We start from the raw sequence: 25435 nt of genomic DNA on the forward strand, positions 1-25435 counted from the left end.
AAGCCAAATCGACACTGACTTCCCTTGAGACTTTTTTTGTTTGTTGGTGCCCTTCCCTTGCTTCGATGCTATGGTGGCAATAATGTCATGCGCTTTTTGACTAGACAGCATAGATGGGCTACACATACAGAAACAGAGGGGCACAATTTTGTTCCCTTGGATGCTTTATCCTGGTGAGATACATTCAGCCTCTTGAAAATTGTAGGAAATGTATGGAACACAGAGAGACAAAATAAATTGTTTTGTATGTATTTTTCTTTATTTCTTGGTAATTTTTTGGAGGAAGCCTAGCTTCCCTTGGCATCCATGAATACAAGCCACTCCATATTATTACTGTTCATGGTTGCACCTCTACTTACAATTACACTGTAGAGAACAGATGTTATTGATTGAAACTCAAACGGTGTGGTTAAATGAAAAATGTATGCACGCTGTTCTTTGAAATACAGTATTGCTTATTACAAAACACTTCCAATCTCCTATGATCAGTATCTTTTGAAATATTTACTTAATACTTAACTGATGTAGATGGAATAAAGTCATTCTATTATTTTATACTCTATTCTTTCTAACGAGCAGACTACTTTAGAAAGAACAGTGCGTTAGCAAGAATAGAGTAGAAAAGAATAGAATGACTTTATTCCATCTACATCACCTCAATAAGGTAAATATTCAATTGTCTTTTGTCAATTTGTCTAGCTGTACTTTTTGTTTATGGTTGATGCAGATTGTTGTCCATTAGCCAATGAGTGTTTATCAATGAGTTCAAAGCACGTGAATGTATCCAACTCGTATTAACGACTTCACAACTGGTAAGAGCGGCGGGTAGCCTTGCGATTTGAGCCTTGGGCAGTAATCGAAAGGTCGGCTCGAATACCAGAGACGACAAGGTGAAAAATCTGTTGATGTGCCCTTGAGCAAGGCACTTAACCCTAATTTGATCCGGGGGGCACCATACTACTATGGCTGACCCTATAAAACAAAATAATTTCACTGCACCTGCGGTGCGTGACAAAACACCACCTCAAAATTAGTTACGAACGCAGCATTAGTCTTTGAGCTCCCTCCTTGACCGCTAGACCTCTTGTTTGGGTGTTGTTGGGATTGTGAGCTGTGTTATAGGCTAGGTACACTGCATTCGGAAAGTATTCAGACCCCGTAACTTTTTCCACATTTTGTTACGTCATAGCCTTATTCGAAAATGGATACATACCTATGTAAATAAGGTACGTGTTTTTTTTTATAAATGTGTAAAAATGTCTAAAACCCTGTTTTCACTTTGACATTATGAGGTATTGTGTGTGGATTGATAAGTGCAATTTTAAAATTGTATCCATTTTAGAATAAGAGGGCAACATAAAATGTTGAAAATGGGAAGGGATCTGAATACTTTACGAATGCACTGTACCTTTTGTGGTGAAAGCCCATCCTGGCACTGTCTGTATTGGTGGGGTAACCATGAGGTACTGTAATTGAGGAAGGCTATATCTAGGTCCAGGCCCTTGTATGAACCCAGTCACGAGGCATTAGATGAGACCCTGAAGGAGAAGACAGACTTCCTGATACACTACCACCAGGGGAGTTTCCCACCACTCTCTGTGAAGGCTGAAGCCCAGGGTGACCTGCTATGTTAATCATGGAAACTGTGGTGTTTTTATCATAGGAAAAGGAGGGTCCATCTCTATCAGCCCCAGGCCCTGCATCATCACTGTACGGAGACCTTAAAGAGAAGGGTCTGGGCTGCAGACTGGATCCCTGACTGGAGCCTCCGTCTCTCTGATAACCACCAGGACTGAGGGTGTTCAGTCCCCCTGTCCACTGGTGGTGATCTGTGTGGTGGAGTCTCTGTCCCTAACGGCACAGTACCGGTTCCGACTCAGGTAGGAAGAGTGACAGCTCCTGATCCAGTGTCATTTTCCAGGGCCCGGGTTTGTGACCAGCCAATTCAGAGGTCCAGTCTCTCCCACCAGCAACATCGGATACCAGCAGGTCTTCATGGACTGCAGACTGTAAACACAAATTGTACAGAGATGTATAACGGTTTATATAAGAAACAACTTTCTGTACACACAGAAACATTATAATAATACAATGTTAACCACAGTCAAGCACATCTCTACAACAGGGATTCAAGTACCTAACAATATGGAGCCATTAGAGTTAAAAAATATATATAATAATTAAATATCCATGTGTTGATTCAAGAATGAAGTAGACAAAATCTACGCCTCAACCTAGCCTTAGCCAGTATGTTGTCATGGAGACTAAGTTTGGTTGTTGTTTTGTGTTCGGCTGTCAGTTTCTAGTTGTGGTGAAAAGTGTTGTCCCCAGCCCAGATTTGAAGACGCTGTCTTATCCAGTGACTTCCACTATGTCACCTCTGGTCCTGGCCTGCTCTGTGATGTTGTCCACTGGGCCCTTTGCTGCACCCGTCTGGGTCTGGGAATCCAAGATGGACGCCCAGTCTCCTCTGTTAGCCTCCAGCCAACAAGCTACAGAAAGAGGTTAGAAAATATGACCCGTTTCAGAAAGCTAGGGGTATGTCGCACGTCACAGGAGGGGCATTTGAACGTAATAAAATGTTTTTTTTTTAATCAGAAATGCAGTTTTGGGCAGAAATGCGTTCTGGAAAATGTCCAGAAGGTCACATGACCCACTACAGTGACAGTCAATCGTCAAATCATTGGAATGAGAAAAACAATCTATAAATAATGTTTATTTTGCATGTGCAGTTGGTGGTTGGTGGTGGTAATGCACCTTAAAGCTGGTTGCCAACCGCCATATAAAGTCTAAAGAAGAAGACACCTGAAGGAGGAGAGATTACTAGAAACAAAATCTGTTTACCCTTTTATCTGTGGATAATTGTCAGAGGACCTTGGTAATTTACCTAAAATGCACAACCCAATGTTTATATCCCAGGACAAATTAGCCAGCAACAGTAAGCTAGCTAGCTAAATTGCGATAAATGTTGAATGCTTTTCGACCTGTCCACAAATTATTACAGTGGGTTCAGAGTTCGTTTTGATATTTCAACCTGCGTGTCCTGATCGCGTCTGGTGTGGGTGGACAAAATCAACAAGGACGCATGCGCGCGACTGGTGTGGTCAGCATGTAAGGCACTGCATCGCAGTGCAAGAGGCGTCACTACAGGATAGCGGGGTCCGGGTTAGGGGAGGGTTTGGCCGGGGGGGCATTACTTGGCTCATTGTGCTCTAGCTACTCCTTGTGGCGGGCCGGGCGCCTGCAGGCTGACCTCAGTTGTCAGGTGAAGGGTGTTTCTTTCAACACATTGGTGCGGCTGGCTTCCGGGGTTAGCGAGCAGGTGTTAAGAAGCGCGTTTCAGAGGACGCATGACTAGACCTTCACCTCGCGAGCGCATTGGGGAGTTGCAGCGATGAGACAAGATCTAGAGAAGGGGATAAAAGACAACAAATGAACAACTTTTTTAAATATAAAAATAAGTTGTATTTAAATCCCTTTTATTTGAACCATTAATCATTACAGGCAATACTATAGCTACAATGTCAATTGCACAATTGGTTCTGTGTTAATTGGTTCTGTATCCTGATTGTCTATGGCGTCAGATGAGTGCCAAATCGAGATGGAGCACACGAGCAAGAATATACGTCACAGAGCGAGCAGACTTCTATCAAGAACCAGACGCGCGAGCGCATAAACGACTTTGAGCGTGCATAAGCAGGGTTGGGCTGGAAAGTAAACTTGAGCTTGAAACATTGATATTGAACAAGTTGAAAATCATTGTCAAATGCAATAAATTAGTCCGAGAAATGTTTTCCCCCCTGAAGAAGTATTCATCAAATGGGAAAACTCAAGAGGTTTCTGCACTCTCACGAATTACACCCGGCCTATGCATGAAAGTCTCTTCACACACACACACACACACACACACACACACAATGTCCATTTTGCTCTCATTGTACATCTCACGGAGTTAATGTTTTACAGTTCTACGTTGTGGGGCTCTGCTCCTAGTGGTTACCCAAGGTGCCAGGGTTCCGGTCTAGAAGTTCGGTTATTGATTGAACGGATCGAAGAGCTTACTCTTTCACATTCAGAAAACCTTAAGGTGATATTGTATTTAATAATGTATTCCGTTTCCTTATGGGGAATGGTTTAATTGGGTAGGGATGTGAACGAGGCTTTAGACCTTCTCTGTCTCTGGTCCACACTCCAGTTCATTTGGTTGCGGTATTGCATCACTAAAGTTGGTTGCCAACCGCCATTTAAAAACCACTGAAGAAGTGTAAACGGAAGTCAACAGTAACCAAGAACAATATCCGCGGCAGCGTTTTTATTGTTATTTAGACATTTATCACCTTGGAACTTAAAATATTACTTCTAACTGCACAGCATCACATACTTACCTCGGGCAGTGTTTAATTCGCGTTGGAGACAGGACTTGGCTGATAGATGTTATCAAGGGAACGTTAGCTAGCTGCTAACAACAATGGCTAACAGTAGGCCTATGGTTTTTCACACTCAAATAGCCTCCATCATGGAGGTGCTAGCGAATGCAGCCGTGGCAGACATCTGTAAACTCGTAGACGACGACTATGCAGTGTTTCGTTTGGAAATCACTCAAAGCCAGAATGAAAGCAGGGCATTGCGGAGGAAACTACAGCTACTTGAAATGAAGGTGACACGGGAGCGCGCAGAGAGAACAACGCGAGAGCGCGTCCTCGCCAGTCGTCCCAGTAGTGTCAAGATTCTCGACCGATACAAAGGAATGGCAAGAGGTACATTTTGCAGAAGGCCGAGGCTGCGGGGCCTGTCGTCCGGATCACATCTGCGCATGTGTGACGTTAAATGTGCTAACCACATGGTTAACCAGAATTGAGTCTTGGTCAGTTTTGGAATTGTATGCAATAATTCCCCAGGTTACTTAGCAAACTTGCAGAAAGACACTATCATATTCTATCCAGATTCTTGATATACTGGCATTTCCTATTATTTACTAATTGAAAACAACATGAGGCATGGAACTTAATACAATGATCAATACATAGTAAATCAAGAAGTGTTACCTCACATCCTTTCCAATTGTAGACAGTGTCAAAAATGTCAATAGTGTATAATATAGCATTCAGCATTAACAGTAGCTAACCATCCCTTTTCCCCCAATCCCTCTCAGGTGAAACAAATCTCACTGGAGGCTACAGGAGTTCTGTGAAACCAGCGGGACACAATACATGGAGAGATGACCAACCAATCACCGTTGATGAGGAGAGTGGAACCTCAACCCAGCATGTTATTGTGATAGAGGTAAGTGTCATAGTATTACATAAAAATTACAGTACATCAAATGTGGCCTGTTTATTTCAGAAATGCTTCCCTCAGCTATTCATTTGCTCACATCCCAACAACATTAATAACCACTCCTTTTCTTGTCAGTCTGCAGATGAAAATGCAGCAGGTCCTGGGGTCAAGCTGGAGAGGACTGAACGAGAGAAGGACCCACGGCACCAGACTGGAGCAGCGGTTGGAGTGTCGCCCTCTGTAGCCAGTGAGGAACTCGCCGCTGCGCCAAAGGCCAGGACCCGACGCAGAATCACGGAGGTCAGTGGAACGCTGAACGCCGTCCTCAAGTCAGAGTCAGACACCGAGACTTTAACTGTAACACAAAGGCCCTTACAACCAGGATCTGACTACAGATCAGACCCAGAGAGACTGGGCTGTCCACCTGTTCCCGGCTCAGAATATTTTCTGGTATTTCACCAGAGCCAGGGGACAGTTAATTCCCGTGGAGATGGTGACACGTTAGACACTGGCGGTGATCCATCTTGTTCTTACGCTACAGAGATGGACCCTGGCAACATGCTCATGGGTTTAGAGACACAGACTGATCTGTCTAGAGGGGACTTGAACCGGGACAGTAGAAGTGTATACTCTGAAGGGTGCCTAGATAAGAAAGGGGAGGTTATAGTGGTAGATGAGGTGACTGTGAAAGTGGAGGGCGACGCTCCTCCCACATGGAATGCAGATAGTCACTTAGAAGATGGACACTCACAGAACAGAGATTTATTTGATTACAGGGGAAGCTTAGATACAAATCTAAATGTCGCGACCCACTCTCCTTTACACTCGTTCAGGGATCCCGATGCCGTATTCACGTCGAAGGCACTTTCCAATTCACATGGCAGCGTTCTTTTCAATCAGGCATCAAACTCAAATGACAGGGTTATAGCCCAGGCTCAGGGAGGGGGGGCCACATCTGGCAATAATAAAGAGAAACGGTTCCTCTGCATGTTCTGTAACAAAGGCTTCAGCTGCCCCCAGAAGGTGGAGATCCACCAGAGGGTCCACACAGGAGAGAAACCCTTCAGCTGTACCCAGTGTCATATGTGCTTTGCCGAGGCTGGCAACCTGAAGAGGCACCAGAGGGTCCACACAGGGGTGAAACCCTTCAGCTGTACCCAGTGTCAAATGCGCTTCGCTCAGGCTGGTGACCTGAAGAGGCACCAGAGGGTCCACACAGGGGAGAAACCATTCAGTTGCCCCCACTGTGAGAAGAGGTTTTCCCGCCAGCACCAGCTGAAGATGCACCTGAAGGTTCACACGGAAGAGAGGCCATTCGCCTGTACTCACTGCAGGAAGAGGTTCTCAGAGAGGAGCTACCTCAGGATACACCAGCAGAAAAACCATTCCACTCAATAGCATACTAAGTAACCCTTCCACTCGATAGCTTCTGACGTTTAGATCAAACTATTCATTAAAGACAGATTCAATTTCATTGTTGTCAGCATAAAGATAACATGAGTAATAGATTTCAGTGTTGAATATTTCTGGGTTGAATATTGTTATATATGGCATATTTCAGCCTAAAAAGTCTGTTAGATGTTGTGTTTGTACGGTGTAGCCTATATAATGTTCACAAATGCCTGTTTCATTACTTCTATTCCACTACTTAATGTTTTTCTTAAGACACTTGTAATGAGAAATTGAATGCAATTCATCTAGTTCATGCAGATTTTTTGTTGTGTCTATGTATGGTTTTCATGTGATGTATTTAAAACTTGTTTATGTTTAATAAACACAAAATGGGACATTTCATTCTAAGACTTTAATTGAGACTCCCCTCATCACATCTTCTCACCCTATTGTGCATACACACTACAGCGCTTCATAGCCAAGTTAGTCACTAGTTAACAAAGTCATTATTATGACTAAACCCTGCCTATTTAAAAAATGTATCTTCTTAAAATTAGATTTTAAAACTAAACTTAAATACACTGATATACCTTATGCCTAACCCTAATCTTGAAATAAAACCAAAAATCACATTTTTGTTTTCATTAATGTTTACTATATAGCCAATTCTTATTTTGTGGCTGAGTTAATTAGGGACAACCAATACCTAACAAACACCTATACACATCAAAAGAGTTGTCAGGTTTGTCTGATGATGCCTTTTGACTAATCATAGCTTATCATATTTACCCTCAACATATTTCAAATTTAATCAAACTTTATTTGTCACATGTGTCAAATACAGCAGTTGTAGACTTTACTGTGAAACGCTTACTTACAAGCCCTTAATACATAAACAAAGTTTATGGCTGGGGGCAGTATAAGTAGCTTGGATAAAAAGGTGCCCAGAGTAAACTGCCTGCTACTCAGGCCCAAAAGCAAGAATATGCATATAATTAGTAGATTTGGATAGAAAACATTCTGAAGTTGGAACTACTGAACATAATGCGCCAATGTAAACTGAGATTTTTGGATATAAATATTAACTTTTTCAAACAAAACATACATGTATTGTGTAACATGAAGTCCTATGAGTGTCATCTGATGAAGATCATCAAAGGTTAGTGATTCATTTTTATCTCTATTTCTGCTTTTTGTGACTCCTCTCTTTGGCTGGAAAAATGACTGTGTTTTTCTGTGACGAAGTGGTGACCTAACATAATCGTTTGGTGTGCTTTCGCTGTAAAGCACTTTTGAAATCGGACACTGTGGTGGTATTAACAACAAGTTTATCTTTAAAATGGTGTAAAATACTTGGATGTTTGAGGAATTTTAATTATGAGATTTATGTTGTTTGAATTTGGCGACGTGCACTTACACTGGCTGTCATATCGATCCCGGTAGCGGGATTTCAGCCATAAGAAGTTTTTAACCAACAGTGCAGTTCAAAAAGATGGGTTTAAAAACAATGAAGTCATTCTACAGTATAGGACTCAAACAACGTTGGGATGGGTAAACACCATGTTGAAAGTGTGTTTATTATCTTTGTGTATGTACCTGAGGGAGTGTATGTCTGTGTAATCTGTATCACCTGTCTCTTCCAGGAGGAGGAGAGTCCAGAGGTGCTGCTGGTGAAGGAGGAGGGGTATGAGGAGGGTCTGGGGAACCCTGAGGGGACCATGGTCATGGAAGACAACCAGACTACACCACCTCCTGAACCCACAGAGGAACCAGCTGAGCAACATATGACCACACACAGTCACACTGAGGTGAGTCCACTGTGAATTACTGCCTGAATGCTATTAGGTAAGGGCCCCTATCGACATAACCTCTTAGAGTACGAGTCCTGATCTAAGATCAGTTGTGCCTTTTAGATCATAATGAATATTAATTTATAGACAGGTGGGGACCTGGGCCCACATTCAAAAAACACTTACCAAAAACTTAAGAACTATCTTATTAACAAAAAATATTTAAAGTTCATAAGATAGTAGGTGCAATTCCTCAACAATATCTTAAGAAATCACGATGTTCTGACGAGCTTCTCAAATATTTTCTTAGGAATCCTCTTAAGATGTTTGTTGCTAGGCAACCGTTTTAGTGGCAATCATGTTAGCATATTTTGTACTGAGATCACCAAAACATGTTCTTTGGTTTAAATATTCAATACTGAAACTTTCCGATGAAGTTTGTGAGTGAATTAAACATGTTCAATTGCTTTCATTTGTTTTTTGTCTCACTGCCCTGAGTTTAAGACAAGGGTTTAGCTATCTTGGAATTAACTTCTCTGGGATATGTGGGTCCCACCTCGCCAACAGCCAGTGAAATTGCAGGGTGCCAAATTCAAAACAACAGAAATCCCATAATTAAAATTCCTCAAACATACAAGTATTTTACACCATTTTAAAGATTAACTTATAGTAAATCCAGCCACAGTTTCCGATTTCAAATAGGCTTTATGGCGAAAGCACACCAAACGATTATGTTAGGTCAGCGCGAGTTACAGAAAAACATCCAGCCATTTCCAAAGAAGGAGAGGTGTCAGAAATAGCGTTATAAATATTCACTTACCTTTGATGATCTTGATCGGAATGCACTCCCAGGAATCCCAGTTCCACAATAAATGTTTGTTTTGTTTGATAATGTCCATAATTTATGTCCAAATACCTCCTTTTTGTTCGCGCGTTTAGCCCAGTAATCCAAATGCATAATGCGCGATCACTTGTTCAGACGAAATGTCAAAAAAGTTATATTACAGTTCGTGGAAACATGTCAAACGATGTATAGAATCAATCTTTAGGATGTTTTTAACATAAATCTTCAATAATGTTCCAACCGGAGAATTCCTTTGTCTTTAGAAATGCAATGGAACGCAGCTACCTCTCACGGGCGCATTTGTGATCAGCTCATGGCACTCTGCCAGACACCTGTTTGAATCAGCTCTCTTTCTCTCCCCATTCACAGTAGAAGCCTCAAACAAGGTTCTAAAGACTGATGACATCTAGTGGAAGCCTTAGGAAGTGCAATATGACCCCATAGACACTGTATATTCGATAGGCAATGACTTGAAAAACTACAAACCTCAGATTTCCGACTTCCTGGTTGGATGATTTCTTTCTCAGGTTTTAGCCTGCCATATGAGTTCTGTTATACACAGACATCATTCAAAAAGTTTTAGGAACTTCAGAGTGTTTTCTGTCCAAATCTACTAATTATATGCATATTCTTGCTTTTGGGCCTGAGTAGCAGGCAGTTTACTCTGGGCACCATTTTATCCAATCTACTTAATACTGCCCCCCAGTCCCAAAGAAGTTAATAACGTTTCCAATAAGTTTATTTTCAAAAATCAAATTTCTTCTTAGGAGAAACATAAGAAATAGCACAAAAACATTTCCAATAACCTTTTTGAGGAATAGAAACTTTGCTTAACTTTCTTCCTAAGTTTATAGTTAAGGAAAAAAATGGCAGTTAACTTAAGGATCCTCCCCTTTTTTGAAATGTTTGCCTAAAATGACATACCCAAATCTAACTGCCTATAGCTCAGGACCTGAAGCCAGGATATGCATATTCTTGATACCATTTGAAAGGAAACACTTTGAAGTTTGTGTAAATGTTAAATTAATGTAGGATAATATAATACATTAGATCTGGTAAAAGATAATACAAAGAGAAAAACATGCTTTCTTTGAAATGCAAGAGAAAGGCCATAATGTATTATTCCAGCCCTGGCACAATTTAGATTTTGGCCTCTAGATAGAAGCAGTGTATGTGCAAAGTATTAGTGTGATCAAATTAACCATTGCATATCTGTTCAAAATGTTGTATCAAGACTGCCACATGTGCATAATTGGTTTATAAATACATTTTCAAGTTCATAACTGTGCACTCTCCTCAAACAATAGCATTGTATTTTTTCACTGTAATTGCTACTGTAAATTGGACAGTGCAGTTACATTAAAAATAATTTAAGCTTTCTGCCAATATCAGATATGTCTATGTCCTGGGAAATGTTCTTGTTACTGACAACCTCATGCTAATCACATTAGCCTACGTTAGCTCAAACGTCCCACGTGGAACCCACCGATCCTGTAGAGGTTTTAAGAATAAATTTCTTCTTAAGAAGGTTTTGTGAATCTGGGCCCTGATCCTCGATCAGCATTTCTACTCAGAGAAAAACACACCACATTTTAACACATTACATTGTTCTCTCTCATCCTGGTCTAAATCAGTTTTTGAATACTATTAAACACAAGATAATCGGGAATGTTGAGCTCAACAGTTGGTTTATTTTCCAACATGTTATATTGGGCAATGCAGAAGTGCTTATTGTGAATATTTATGGGCTCCTGAGTGGCGCAGCGGTCTAAGACATTGCATCTCAGTGCTAGAGGCATCACTACAGACCCTGGTTCGATCCTGGACTGTATCACAACGGGCCGTGATTGGGAGTCCCATAGGGCGGCACACAATTGACCCAGTGTCGTCCAGGTTAGGATTTGGCCGGGGTAGGCCGTCATTGTAAATAAGAATTTGTTTTTAACTGACTTGCCTAGTTAAATAAAGGTAAATAAAATAAAATAATGAGGATATGTCTTTGCTTTTTTTCCTGATATTCAGTGTCGACTACACAATTTCTCAGAAATACCATGTATTATAGGAGGGGATTTTAATCAAATATTGAATGTGGAGGACAGATCAAGTAAGAAAGCCTTTCCAGCTACAAAATCTATAACATTACTATTAGATATGATCAATAACAATGGGCTTGTAGACATCTGGTGAATACTCCATCCAGTAGACAGTATACATTTTACTCTCCAGTCCACAAGGTCTACTCCAGACTAGACTAGTTTTTTCGGTCCAACTTACAATCAGTGACAATAGATAACATTTTATCTGATCACAGTCAGGTAAAGTTGGTTGTAGAAATAGAGGTCAGCCTAGAACTGTTGCGGTATTACCGTCACACCGGCAGTCAAATTCCATGTGACCTTTTAGTCACAGTAATCCAAGCTCTGACGCTGCTGATGGTCATTAGTAGAATACCAAACTTGCTAACTGCCTGGTACTCAGCACTCTATTGTCCTTCTAATCACACTGAAAACAATGCAAATGTTTTTCGAAAATCTAATCAAACACTTCATGAGAGCCCATGAGCTCATGTTGTGCAACATTTCAAAAGGCTTTGCAATTGCATGAGAAAACAGAGTGAGGGCCTCTATTGAAAAGAGGAGGATCAGTTTTATATAGACTAGGCCTACTATATCTATTTCTCAACTTTCCTAATATTAAGCACATTGCTTATATTTACAACAGGAGTATAGCCTACCTGGCTGACATGAAAATAAACCACGGGGAAAAGCGTCCTCCATTCGCTATTTAAGTCCATAGATGACGTATTTTTCCCCGCTGACCCTGTTTTGATACAGGTGCATGATAATGGTCCATTCTAAATCAAAACAAATTTCACACATATATTATTTAGTATATTTAAAGGCAAGATTCAATTAAGAATAGTCTGATGGGTGACAATATTAGCCTATCACTTGTGAATGCGCCTTAGCATAAGAAACAATGCATTTTTTAACAACTTTTTCGATTCATAGTCACACACCTCATGTAGCCAAGCCCATAGGCCTATATGTTTTAATAAGGTTTGTATCACAACTAAAAAGTGGCACCATAACTTGTTAAAATTAAGCACATTAATCTGCTGTGGGTGTAGAGCCTAACTGGCATATATAAGCAGCGTGTGAGTGTCAAGTTTGGGAAAGGTCATTTTCACCATAAAAATGCACCTTTATAATAACAGTATTCCATGCATAATTGCTTTTGATAATGGTGTTTTCCCACTAATGGAACATTTGCGCTTATAGCCTCCTACCATGTGCGCATTGCAGCGCTTATAATGTGAAGAAATAGCCTCCGATACACAACCCAACCAAGCCGCACTTAACACAGCGCGCATCCAACCCGGAAGCCAGCCGCACCAATGTGTCGGAGGAAACACCGTGCACCTGGCAACCTTGGTTGGCGCGCACTGTGCCCGGCCCGCCACAGGAGTCGCTGGTGCGCGATGAGACAAGGATTTCCCTACCGGCCAAATCCTCCTTAACCCGGAAGACTCTATTGTGCATCACCCCACGGACCTCCCGGTCGCGGCTGGTTACGACAGAGTCTCTGGTGACACAGCTGGCGTTGTAGTACAGCGCCCTTAACCACTGCGCCACCCTGAAGGTTGTTTTGAGGGGTAACATTTTAGAGCTACTGAAATAAATGGCACCAGGTGATGGTTATACCTCAGAATTTTAGAAGCAGTATGTAACTATACTTTCACCAATAATGCTTAGACTGTATAATACTTTTTTGGGATCATGGTACAGTGAATAGAACTACTGCAGCTATCACGCTCATTCCTAAAGGGGGGAAAAGACCTGTGTCAATGCTCTAACTATAGACCAACCGCTTTACTGAATGTTGATTCCAAGATACTTTCTAAACTATTAGCAAACAGACTTTGGAAAGTTATTCACTCTTTGATTTCAACTGACCAAGTTGGTTTCATTTGAAAAAGAAATAGCTCAATATTTTTTCTAGACAATGGAAACATTTGGGTTTGATTCTTTGTTTATAAGATTTTTTTATATTTTTTTATTTCACCAGGTAGGCTAGTTGAGAAGAAGTTCTCATTTGCAACTGCGACCTGGCCAAGATAGTGTGACACAGACAACAACACAGAGTTACAAATGGAGTAAACAATTAACAATGTCAATGACACAGTAGAGAAAAGAAAGTCTATATTTTTTATACCTTTTTATACCTTTAGTTAAGAGTTAAGAACAAATTCTTATTTTCAATGATGGCCTAGTGGGTTAAGTGCCTGTTCAGGGGCAGAACGACAACCTTGTCAGCTCGGGGGTTTGAACTTGCAACCTTCCGGTTACTAGTCGAACGCTCTAACCACTAGGCTACCCTGCCGCCCCATATACATTGTGTGCAAAAAGCATGAGGAGGTAGGCAATAAATAGGCCATAGGAGCGAATAATTACAATTTAGCAGATTAACACTGGAGTGATAAATGAGCAGATGATGATGTGCAAGTAGAGATACTGGTGTGCAAAAGAGCAGAAAAGTAAATAAATTAAAAACAGTATGGGGATGAGGTAGGTAGATTGGGTGGGCTATTTACAGATGGACTATGTACAGCTGCAGTGATCGGTTAGCTGCTCAGATAGTTGATGTTTAAAGTTGGTGAGGGAAATAAAAGTCTCCTACTTCAGCGATTTTTGCAATTCGTTCCAGTCACTGGCAGCAGAGAACTGGAAGGAAAGGTGGCCAAATGAGGTGTTAGCTTTGGGGATGATCAGTGAGATATACCTGCTGGAACGTGTGCTACGGGTGTGTGTTGTTATTGTGACCAGTGAACTGAGATAAGGCAGAGCTTTACCTAGCATAGATTTATAGATTACCTGGAGCCAGTGGGTCTGGCGACGAATATATAACGAGGGCCAGCCGACTAGAGCATACAGGTCGCAGTGGTGGGTGGTATAAGGTGATTTGGTAGTGGTATAAGATGGGTCTGCAGTATATAAAATAGCCCTAGAGCAGAAGTTATAACAAATTGTATATCTCCTTTATGTTGGAGAGGGGCACAAGGTAGGGATGTCCGATGTCTCCCTTGCTCTTTGTTTTAACGTTAGAAACATTAGCAGAATCCATAAGACGACAAAGTGATATTGAAGGTATTGTGGTAGAAAATCATGAGCATCAACTGGCAATGTACACAGATGACATGTTTGTTAGGAATCCTGAAATGTCAATTATGGGCTACTCAATTTGGTCAATGAATATACAGAGATTGCTGGCTTCAGAAAAAGTCAGAGGTACTCCGATAAACTATCGATGCACTGAAGACCAAATTTCAGTTTTCAATTTAGCTTGGGCACCAAGGTCTGAATTATCTGGCTATTTTCCTATCATCAAATAATAAGTTCATGCTTGAAAAGAACTTGGAAGCTATTTTGAAATCCTTGAAAGCCGACTTTGTGAGATGGTCCTCCCTTTTTTTAATGTTCTAAGCAAGAATTTAAATAATACACATTACAGTGGCTCCAACAATCAATTACAAACTAAGCATGCTGCTTCTCAATCTACCACAATCCATCTTTAAGAAGATCAATTAAATTATCAGTCATAAGTTTGGACACACCAACTCATTACAGAGTTTTTCATTAATTTTGTACTGTTTTCTACATTGTAGAATAATAGTGAAGACATCAGAACTATGAAATAAACATATTGAATCATGTAGTAACCAAAAAAGTGTTAAACAAATCCAAATATATTTTATATTTGAGATTCTTCAAAGTAGCCACCCTTTGCCTTGATGACAGCTTTGCACACTCTTGCCATTATCTCAACCAGCTTCCTTCATTCCAGTCACCTGGAATGCATTTAAATTAACATGTGTGCCTTGTTAAAAGTTAATTTGTGGAATTTCTTTCCTTGCATTTGAGCCAATCAGTTGTGTTGTGGCAAGGTAGGGGTGGTATACAGAAGATAGCCCTATTTGGTTAAAGACCAAGTCCATATTATGGCAAGAACAGCTCAAATAAGCAACGCGAATTGACAGTCCATCATTCATTTAAGACATGAAGGTCAGTCAATTGCGGAAAATGTCAAGAACTTTGAAAGTTTCTCCAAGTGCAGTCGCAAAAACCATCCAGCGCTATGATGAAACTGGCTCTCATGAGGACCACCACAGGAAAGGAAGACCCAGAGTTATCTTCAAAGTAGCAACCCTTTGCCTTGACACTCTTGGCATTCTCTCAACCAGCTTCATGAGGAATGCTTTTCCAACAGTCTTGAAGGAGTTCCCACATACAGTGGGGCAAAAAAAGTATTTAGTCAGCCACCAATTGTGCAAGTTCTCCCACTTAAAAAGATGAGAGAGGCCTGTAATTTTCATCATAGGTCATTTTTTTCATTTTCATCATAGGTACACAACTATGACAGACAAAATGAGAAAAAAAATCCAGAAAATCACATTGTAGGATTTTTAATGAATTTATTTTCAAATTATGGTGGAAAATAAGTATTTGGTCAATAACAAAAGTTTATCTCAATACTTTGTTATATACCCTTTGTTGGCAATGACAGAGGTCAAACGTTTTCTGTAAGTCTTCACAAGGTTTTCACACACTGTTGCTGGTATTTTGGCCCATTCCTCCATGCAAATCTCCTCTAGAGCAGTGATGTTTTGGGGCTGTTGCTGGGCAACACGGACTTTCAACTCCCTCCAAAGATTTTCTATGGGGTTGAGATCTGGAGACTGGCTAGGCCACTCCAGGACCTTGAAATGTTTCTTACGAAGCCACTCCTTCGTTGCCCGGGCAGTGTGTTTGGGATCATTGTCATGCTGAGAGACCCAGCCACATTTCATCTTCAATGCCCTTGCTGATGGAAGGATGTTTTCACTCAAAATCTCACGATACATGGCCCCATTCATTCTTTAGTTTACACAGATCAGTCGTCCTGGTCCCTTTGCAGAAAAACAGCCCCAAAGCATGATGTTTCCACCCCCATGCTTCACAGTAGGTATGGTGTTCTTTGGATGCAACTCAGCATTCTTTGTCCTCCAAACACGACAAGTTGAGTTTTTACCAAAATGTTATATTTTGGTTTCATCTGACCATATGACATTCTCCCAATCTTATTCTGGATCATCCAAATGCTCTCTAGCAAACTTCAGACAGGCCTGGACATGTACTGGCTTAAGCAGGGGGACACGTCTGGCACTGCAGGATTTGAGTCCCTGGCGGCGTAGTGTGTTACTGAAGGTAGGCTTTGTTACTTTGGTCCCAGCTCTCTGCAGGTCATTCACTAGGTCCCCCCGTGTGGTTCTGGGATTTTTGCTCACCGTTCTTGTGATCATTTTGACCCCACAGGGTGAGATCTTGCGTGGAGCCCCAGAACGAGGGAGATTATCAGTGGTCTTGTATGTCTTCCATTTCCTAATAATTGCTCCCACAGTTGATTTCTTCAAACCAAGCTGCTTACCTATTGCAGATTCAGTCTTCCCAGCCTGGTGCAGGTCTACAATTTTGTGTCTGGTGTCCTGTGACAGCTCTTTGGTCTTGGCCATAGTGGAGTTTGGAGTGTGACTGTTTGAGGTTGTGGACAGGTGTCTTTTATACTAATAACAAGTTCAAACAGGTGCCATTAATACAGGTAACGAGTGGAGGACAGAGGAGCCTCTTAAAGAAGAAGTTACAGGTCTGTGAGAGCCAGAAATCTTGCTTGTTTGTAGGTGACCAAATACTTATTTTCCACCATAATTTGCAAATAAATTCATAAAAAATCCTACAATGTGATTTTCTGGAGAAAAAAAATCTAATTTTGTCTATCATAGTTGAAGTGTACCTATGATGAAAATTACAGGCCTCTCTCATCCTTTTAAGTGGGAGAACTTGCACAATTGGTGGCTGACTAAATACTTTTTTGCCCCACTGTATGTTGAGCACAGGCAAGCCGGCAGATAAAACAATTACATTTGAACATAATTTGAACGAATTGGAACATTTCATAAAGGATGTCCATTCCAAAAAACACCTGGCATCCAGGGTGTACTAATTATTAAATGAAAAAACAAGGCGACTACACCTTCCCTTAAGGGAAAATAGGGTGAAGATTATACATTTTAAAAATGTAATGGAAAAAGGTGTCAACACTGTTTTAGAATGTAAAGACATTCTAAAACACATAGTTTAGCATAATATAATCAACAGAACTTACTGAACTCCGTGTAAAATTAACAAGTGAAAAATGACAACTGTCAGCAAATGTTGGAGATGTAAATCAGATGATGCTGGGCTTTGAAGCTACTGTCTTAGAGTGAACGAAAATAGGGGGAAATGTATGTCATTTACACTGTAATTAATACCAAATGTGTATTGATACCAAATCATTATACCAATCAATAAAATATAATTCATACAAATCATGTAAACAATGAGAAACTGAACTGCTGGCATTTCTTCCTCTGTGACTGCAAATGTATCATTATTCATACGATCAATTACCTATTTATTTGTTTCTTGTTTTTGAAAAATGTTTGCAGCCCTCCCATGTATGCAACATTATTGTTTATTTATTTTTCATGGATGAATTCATGTCATATGCAAAGAAAATAAAGGATTGAGATGTGGAGATAATTTTGCAGGTTTAAAGCTTATTTCCTGCAATTCTGCACATTTTGTCATGGGGAGCGAAGAAAATGTTGCAATTTTAAAATACATTTTGTTGCAATTCTATACAATTCTCTCCACCAACAAGAGGGGTGTGAACAGTTTGTCATGAACAGTGCTTGTGCCCATAGAAATAGACGTGATGCATATGCGGTATGTTCCCCAATGCTGGAATGTGGGTCCCCGAGTGAAACAATTTGGGAACCCCTGGTCTACCCCTGGTCTAGCCTCCCTCTGTGCATGCTCAGCGTCCAACTGCTATGTTCTTCCTCAGTAAATTCTGGCTCGAATAAAGATGTCTCTGAATAAAAATGGTCTTCTTCTTCTACCTCCAAGTCCGACATGATTTGTCTAATGTTATGATGACTTGCCAATAAGCAAGTTAACTCCGAGAGTACACAACAGCTGGCTGCCTCCCGGGAGTTTTGTTTTCAAAACGACACCAAGTCTCATAGGAAGAAAGCGCTGGCAGAACCCAAAGTAGTCCGTAAAAATCAGGAAGTTGATAGAATCTCATTGCTTATGATTATCAGTAATTTGAACAAATTTATAAATATTGATTACTATGTAAGACTATAAATTACCAACCACCCAGCTTTGGAGAAGTCAGAAGGTCTATTTCCCTGCGTTTGAGAGGAGCTGGCTAGTAGATACGCATAGATTTCCAGCAATTGCTCTAAGCTAACGATATGCTACCTTCAACTTCCTTCAAATTGCACGCAGAGACATATAAATGGTATCCATGAGTTCGTCTTACTCTGGTTAAGTAGGAAATTCCCAAATACCAAAGTATCCCTTTAGTAGACCAATAAGAAATAGCGTTCCAAACCTCTCCACCAATAACAGCTCGTTTTCATTTTCCCCTCCCCAATCAGACCACGCCCAAAAATTGCTCTTTGCTGAGAAGCTATTTAATTGAAATCAATCGCAGTAGGGTACTTCATTGTTACCCAGAAATTATTTTATATTGAGATAAAAATGGCTGCATTGGACCTTTAAGTCTCGGACCATGACTTTGAATTATTAAACCATTAAAGATTTTGTTTGAGATTTTGGCAATTAAGCTCTTTATCTACTTCCCCAGAGACAGATGATGTTGTGGAAACCATTTTACATCTCTGAATGTAGGAAGTTCGAGGTAACTTTGCAAGCCAGTGCTAACTAGCTCAGCGTAAACACTGGAAGTATTTGGGTACAGCTAGCATTCTAGGTGTACCCGAAGACTTTGATTCTTTGCGCTAAGCTAGCCAGCATGGGCTCTCCAAATTACCTCTTAACTGCCTGCATACTGGATGCAGAGACATAATAATGGTATACAGCAGTTAATCTGACTCTGGGGGAGTAGATAAGGGCTTCCTTCCCAAAATCCCGAACTATCCTTTTAAAGAGTGTCAAGTAAGCAAATCACCTAACATGTTTGCATCATTTTAAATCACCTAACATGTTTGCATGGTACTCATAGCAATTCCTCATTGCCCAATCAGAAGATGATCCATAGCAGGGTGCTCATATCAGATTTCTTGATCCAACATCATCTCACTCTGTATCTCTTACAGTCAGTAGACATGGAGGATGGGAAGCCTGACCTGCTGCTGGTCAAAGAGGAGACAATAGAAGACGGACCAGAGAGCATTGACCTGCTGAGTGGACTAAAGATGGGGGAGCAAGGTAAGAGAGACATACATATACAGAACATAATACATATACTTCAATAGGAATAGTGATGCATCTACATAAAATTAAATCAATAAAACTGAGTATACCAAACATTAGGAACACCTTCCTAATATTGAGTTGCACCCCCCCACACACTTTTGCCCTCAGAACTGCCTCAATTTGTCAGGGTATGGACTCCACAAGGTGTCGAAATCGTTCCACAGGGATGCTGGCCCATGACTCCAATGCTTCCCATACTTGTGTTAAGTTGGCTGGATGTCCTTTGGGTGGTGGACCTTTGTTGATATTGACGGGAAACTGTTGAGAGTTGAAAAAAAACAATAGCATTGCAGTTCTTGACACAAACCGGTGCGCCTGGCACCTACTACCATACCTCCTTAAATGTTTTGGTCTTGTCCATTCACCCTCTGACAAGTCATGTCTCAAGGTTTAAAAATCCTTATTTAACCTGTCTCCTCCCCTTCAGTTACAATGATTGAAGTGGATTTAACAAGTGACATCAATAAGGAATCATAGCTTTCACCTGGATTCTCCTGGCCAATCTGTCATGAAAAGAGCAGGTGTTCTTAATGTTTTGTATACTCAGTGTACATTTACAACAAACAATGTATACTTGATGATTCAATTGACTCAAAAAACTCCATATGTAGAGTTCTCTGCCATGTTTGTAAAGTCTATTTTGGAACCTTTTCCTGAAGGTGATTGGCTGGAGGATAACAGAGGAGACTGGGCAGCCATCTTGGATTCCCAGACCCAGACTGCTGCAACCAAGGGCCCAGGGGACAACATCACTGAGCAGGCCAGGACCAGAGCTGAGATAGTGGAGGTCAGTGGATGGGACAGCGACCTCAACTCTGGGCTGGGGAACAACACTGTTAACCGCAACCAGAAACAGACAGTCGAACACAAAACCACAACCGAACTTAGTGTTCATGACAACAGAATGGACGAAACCAGGATGAGGCGTAGATTTGGTCTGCAGGGACAGGGAGGTGTCCGTATGAGAACAGACACAGACTCGGCTAGCGATGCTCCTTCCTGCTCCTATAGTTGTGATTCAGAGAGACTGATGGCGCCTCAGATTAACCCCCTAACAGATGCTTCCTTCAGCCTGCCTTCTATGGGATCTATCAATTGGAACATGGACCCTGTGACAACACAGACACTCCCTGGCCTTCATCTTCCTCACACTCTCCTAATGCTAAACCAGACCTCAGACAATGCCAGTGCCTCAACACTAAATGGCTACACAAGCCCATTGACAAATGACAGTAGTAGAGATGGAATGAGTAAAGGTGGCAGCGCCAAAGAGAAGCGCTTCCTGTGTTCGTTCTGTGGGAAAGCCTTCAGTTTCCCCAAACAGGTGGAGATCCACCAGAGGATGCACACAGGGGAGAAACCATTCGGCTGCCATCTGTGCCGGGCCAGTTTTTCTCAATCGTCCAGCCTGAATAGGCACCAGAGAGTCCATACAGGGGAGAAACCCTACAGCTGTACCCAGTGTGAGAAGAGGTTCTCCCGCCAGCACCAGCTGAAGATGCACCTGAAGGTCCACACAGGAGAGAGGCCATTTGCCTGTATGCACTGCGGGAAGAGGTTCTCAGAAAGGAGCTACCTCAGGATACATCAGCAGAAAATGCACACGGCCCGAGTATAGTGACATGTCATGAAGTTAATTATGTTGTTTTTATATGTAGTTTGGAACTGGATGAGGTGAACTGAGGAAAGAATGAGTATGATGAGGCAGAGTAGACGATGTGGTGATGTTTGGTGTGATGGTGTCTGTAAAAATGCTTCACTGATGAAGAGTGACAACCTTATCAGGTTGTTTGATCTGGTGTTTTATAATGAGGAAATTATAGTGCCTTAATTCATGTTTACTTGACAGGAAGTAGTGAAGATGTGTGTAATGTTAGGTTGAACCTTTCCCAAAGTATTCTAGTTACCATATTGAGAAAAGTTCTTCTTCTCGTCACATATCGTTTTGTGCAATAAAAGTACTGTGTTTCACATTATCTGAGTGTATGACCATTTTGTTCAAATTAAATACAAAATTGACTCTGTGCTGATTGACTTGGTTATTTTTGTATCATTGCAGGAACTGAGTTTCCCTTCTCTCAAGTTGAACCAAAACATTATACTACATGAATCAACACATATGGACATTTTTATTATTTGTTTATAATAAACTCCAATGGCTCCATATTTTTTGGTACTTGAATCACAATGTTAGAGATGAGCTTGACTGTGGCTAACATTTTATAATGTCATGTTTCTGTTTGTACAGCAAAGAGTTTCTTACATAAACCTTTACATTATCTTCTGTACAATGTGTTTTACAGTCTGCAGTCCATGAGGACCTGCTGATAATTGGTGTTACTGGCGGAAGAGACCAGACCCTTGAGGCAGATGGTCACAAACCCTGGCCCCGGATCAGAACCCTGGATCAGGAGCCATCGCTCTTCCTTCCCGAGTCGCAACTAGGACCGAACCCCGAGGGACAGAGACTCCACCACAACACAGAACACAACCAGTGGACAGGTGGACTGAACAACCTCAGTCCTGGTGGTCATCAGAGAGACAGAGGCTCCAGTCTGCAGTCCAGACCCTTCTCTTCACAGTCTCAGTGCGGGGATAAAGCAGGGCCTGGGGCTGATAGACCCTCCTGTTCCTATGATACACACACCACAATATCCATGATGAACAGAGCAGGTCAGCCTGCGCTTCAGCCTTCACAGAGAGTGGTGGGAGGACCTGGGTCTAGCCTTCCTCAGCTGCTTCATGGTTACCACACAAATACAGACAGGGTCAGGATGGGCAGTCACCACAAGAGGTACCTAGCCTATAACACAGCACACAATCCCAACAACACCCAAACAATGGCGCCATGTCATGGAGGGCTCTCTGGTGTCATTGGGTCAAAACATGGGAGCGCGAGCATTGGGACGGACGCCGACAAGCCGTACGCCTGCACTACGTGTGGGAAGCGCTTCGCTAAAGCGAAATATGTGAAGTAGCACCAGACCGTTCACACCAAGGACAACTTCAAGTGCAAACTATGTTACAAGAGCTTCTCCTTCCTGAGTAGCCTTATCAGACATAGGAATGTCCACAACAGGGAGAAATCGTAGCTTGAAATGTTCACGAGGGATGTCTGGGAACTAGTTTTTTATTTTGATGAAGTCCCTCAGTTGAGTATCTGGATATGCGCACATTCTCACATGATACAGACAGGGCTCCCGAGTGCCGCAGCGATCTAAGGCACTGCATCTCAGTGCAAGAGGCATCACTATAGTCCCTGGTTCGAATCCAGGCTGTATCACATCCGGCCGTGATTGGGAGTCCCATAGGGCGACGCACAATTGGTCCAGTGTCGCCCAGGTTTGGCCAGGGTAGGCCATCAATGTAAATAAGAATTTGTTCTTAACTGCATTGCCTAATTAAATAAAGGTAGCATATTTTTTTGTGTGTGCTAGCATAGCCAAAACATTGTCACGTTATTGAAGAGTAACACAATATTTCTCCTCGGATTTTGTTTTTTCTTATAACAAATCAGGTCTGCTGAGATTATATGACCCTGAGGTCATGCTTTCATTGGGGAAGAGGTCTTAAAACAACCCCTACTGTGTCCCTTTCCCCTATAGCCCTCCCATGGCACTGGGTAGTAGTTGGGGGTTGTCTTTAATCAGCTATTTTGTCATCCTCCCCTCTATCAACTGTCATCTCCCATATCTGTTATGTGTATTATTGTTATGAATCCCCCATGGCTGTAGCAAACATTGCCACTCAATCATTTACTTACTCAGTCACACAAGTCAGTCACTGTTGGCTATATTTATACTGATGTACATCAAATCAAATGTACTTGTCACATACACATGGTTAGCAGATGTTAATGCGAGTGTAGCAAAATGCTTGTGCTTCTAGTTCCGACCATGCAGTAATTTCTAACAAGTAATGTAACCTAACAATTTCACAACAACTACCTTATACACACAAGTGTAAAGGAATGAATACGAATATGTACATAAAAATACATGAATGAGTGATGCCCGAACGGCATAGGCAAGATGCAGTAGATGGTATAGAGTACAGTATATACATATGAGATGAGTAATGTAGGGTATGTAAGCATTATATAAAGTGGCTAGTGATAAATTGATTACATCCATTTTTCCATTATTAAAGTGGCTAGAGTTGAGTCAGTATGTTGGCAGCAGCCACTCAATGTTAGTGATGGCTGTTTAACAGTCTGATGGCCTTGAGATAGAAGCTGTTTTTCAGTCTCTCGGTCCACGCTTTGATGCATCTGTACTGACCTCGCCTTCTGGATGATAGCGGGGTGAACAGGCAGTGGCTCGGTGGTTGTTGTCCTTGATTATCTTTTTGGCCTTCCTGTGACATCTGGTGGTGTAAGTGTCCTGGAGGGCAGGTAGTTTGCACCCAGTGATGCGTTGTGCAGACCTCACTACCCTCTGGAGAATCTTACGGTTATGGGCGGAGCAGTGGCCGTACCAGGCGGTGATACAGCCCGACAGTCCACCTGGCCGTGCTGCTGCTCCAGTTTCAACTGTTCTGCCTGTGATAATTATTATTTGACCATGCTGGTCATTTATGAACATTTGAACATCTTGGCCATGTTCTGTTATAATCTCCACCCGGCACAGCCAGAAGAGGACTGGCCACCCCACAAAGCCTGGTTCCTCTCTAGGTTTCTTCCTAGGTTTTGGCCTTTCTAGGGAGTTTTTCCTAGCCACCGTGCTTCTACACCTGCATTGCTTGCTGTTTGGGGTTTTAGGCTGGGTTTCTGTACAGCACTTTGAGATATCAGCTATATAAATTAATTTGACTTGATTTGTTTTTGGTGGCAAGCCGAATTTCTTCAGCCTCCTGAGGTTGAAGAGGCGCTGCTTCATGTCATCATGTCACTGTGTTCATCAATGCAACAACAACCAAAACATTCTCAAGTCAAGTCCCTCTTACTGTAACTGTTTCTGTTATGAAAACCCCCAGAGCTCACAAGCCTATCTATCATCTGTGGTATGGGATCTATACAAACAGTCCTTGACCTCAAGCTGTTTGCTGTAAATGGCCTGAATTCTCCAGGTCTTGTGATGACGGGTGAAATATTAAACATGAACGAATGTAACCCTGTACTTGATATTACAGACTGACTGTTCTCTACAACCTGGAGTGTACATCCTTTTAACCCTTTGTTAACTTGTCATTTGAAACAGGCTTGTGTAAATGCCTGTTTTAAGAGAGACAGTAAACCTAGGCTAGAACAAGTATAGTTGAATATTTACCTTACTGACGCTGATGGAATAAAGTCATTCCATGATTTTCTACTCTATTCTTGCTTAAACACGGTTCTTTCTAAAGATAGAGTAACAACAACAAAAAAGTAACAAAAAAAAAGTAACAAAATAACAATAAGGCTATATACAGGGGGTGCCAGTACAGACTATGCATAGATAATACACAGCGAGTAGCAGCAGCGTAGAAAAAGGGGCCAATGCAAATAGTCTGGGTTGCCATTTGATTAACTGTTCAGCACTCTTATGGCTTGGGGGTAGAAGCTGTTAGGGTGCCTTTTGTACCTAGACTTGGCACTCCGGTACCACTTGCCGTGCGGTAGCAGGAAGAACTTGGCTGGCTGGAGTCTGACAATTTTTAGGGCCTTCCTCTGACACTGCCTGGTTTCGAGATCCTGGATGGCAGGAAGCTTGGCCCCAGTGAAATAAGCCTAAACATGCTTCCTGTTTGCAACAACACAATAAAGTAATATTACAAAAAAATGTGGC

At 41.6% G+C, this 25435-nt stretch overlaps 1 protein-coding gene and 1 long non-coding RNA gene across 3 annotated transcripts; one reads left to right on the top strand and one right to left on the bottom strand.

Annotated features, from left to right (window-relative positions):
• Window positions 1–237: 237 nt before the first annotated feature.
• LOC139374822 (uncharacterized) lies at window positions 238–4674 on the bottom strand. Its single transcript, XR_011627731.1, has 3 exons — window positions 4386–4674; window positions 2379–2492; window positions 238–2007 (listed from the first exon to the last, which is right to left on the bottom strand). It is a non-coding gene; the product is annotated as an uncharacterized lncRNA (long non-coding RNA).
• Window positions 4254–24785, top strand: LOC139374780 (uncharacterized). 2 transcript variants are annotated; one of them, XM_071115917.1, is made up of 7 exons: window positions 4254–4757; window positions 5153–5283; window positions 5413–5577; window positions 8313–8477; window positions 19511–19622; window positions 20330–20457; window positions 21974–24785. In XM_071115917.1, the coding sequence occupies exons 1-7, from the start codon at window positions 4469–4471 to the stop codon at window positions 22646–22648; spliced, it is 1665 nt and encodes a 554-aa protein (XP_070972018.1). In that variant the 5' UTR covers window positions 4254–4468; the 3' UTR covers window positions 22649–24785. The 2 variants fall into 2 exon arrangements, with proteins under 2 accessions (XP_070972018.1, XP_070972017.1); XM_071115916.1 differs by lacking the exon at window positions 21974–24785 and having other exon boundaries at window positions 20330–21643.
• The last annotated feature ends 650 nt before the right edge of the window (window positions 24786–25435 follow it).

The sequence above is a fragment of the Oncorhynchus clarkii genome, chromosome 19 (assembly GCF_045791955.1).
Source record: "Oncorhynchus clarkii lewisi isolate Uvic-CL-2024 chromosome 19, UVic_Ocla_1.0, whole genome shotgun sequence".
Lineage (NCBI taxonomy): Eukaryota > Metazoa > Chordata > Actinopteri > Salmoniformes > Salmonidae > Oncorhynchus > Oncorhynchus clarkii.

Excerpts from the sequence above, each read along its gene's own strand:
- LOC139374780 (XM_071115916.1), top strand. The coding sequence starts at position 4,469 with ATGGCTAACAGTAGGCCTATGGTTTTTCACACTCAAATAGCCTCCATC. Across the intron at positions 5,578-8,312 it reads CCCGACGCAGAATCACGGAG|GAGGAGGAGAGTCCAGAGGT; the intron begins GTCAGTGGAACG and ends TGTCTCTTCCAG. Across the intron at positions 19,623-20,329 it reads ACTAAAGATGGGGGAGCAAG|GTGATTGGCTGGAGGATAAC; the intron begins GTAAGAGAGACA and ends CTTTTCCTGAAG.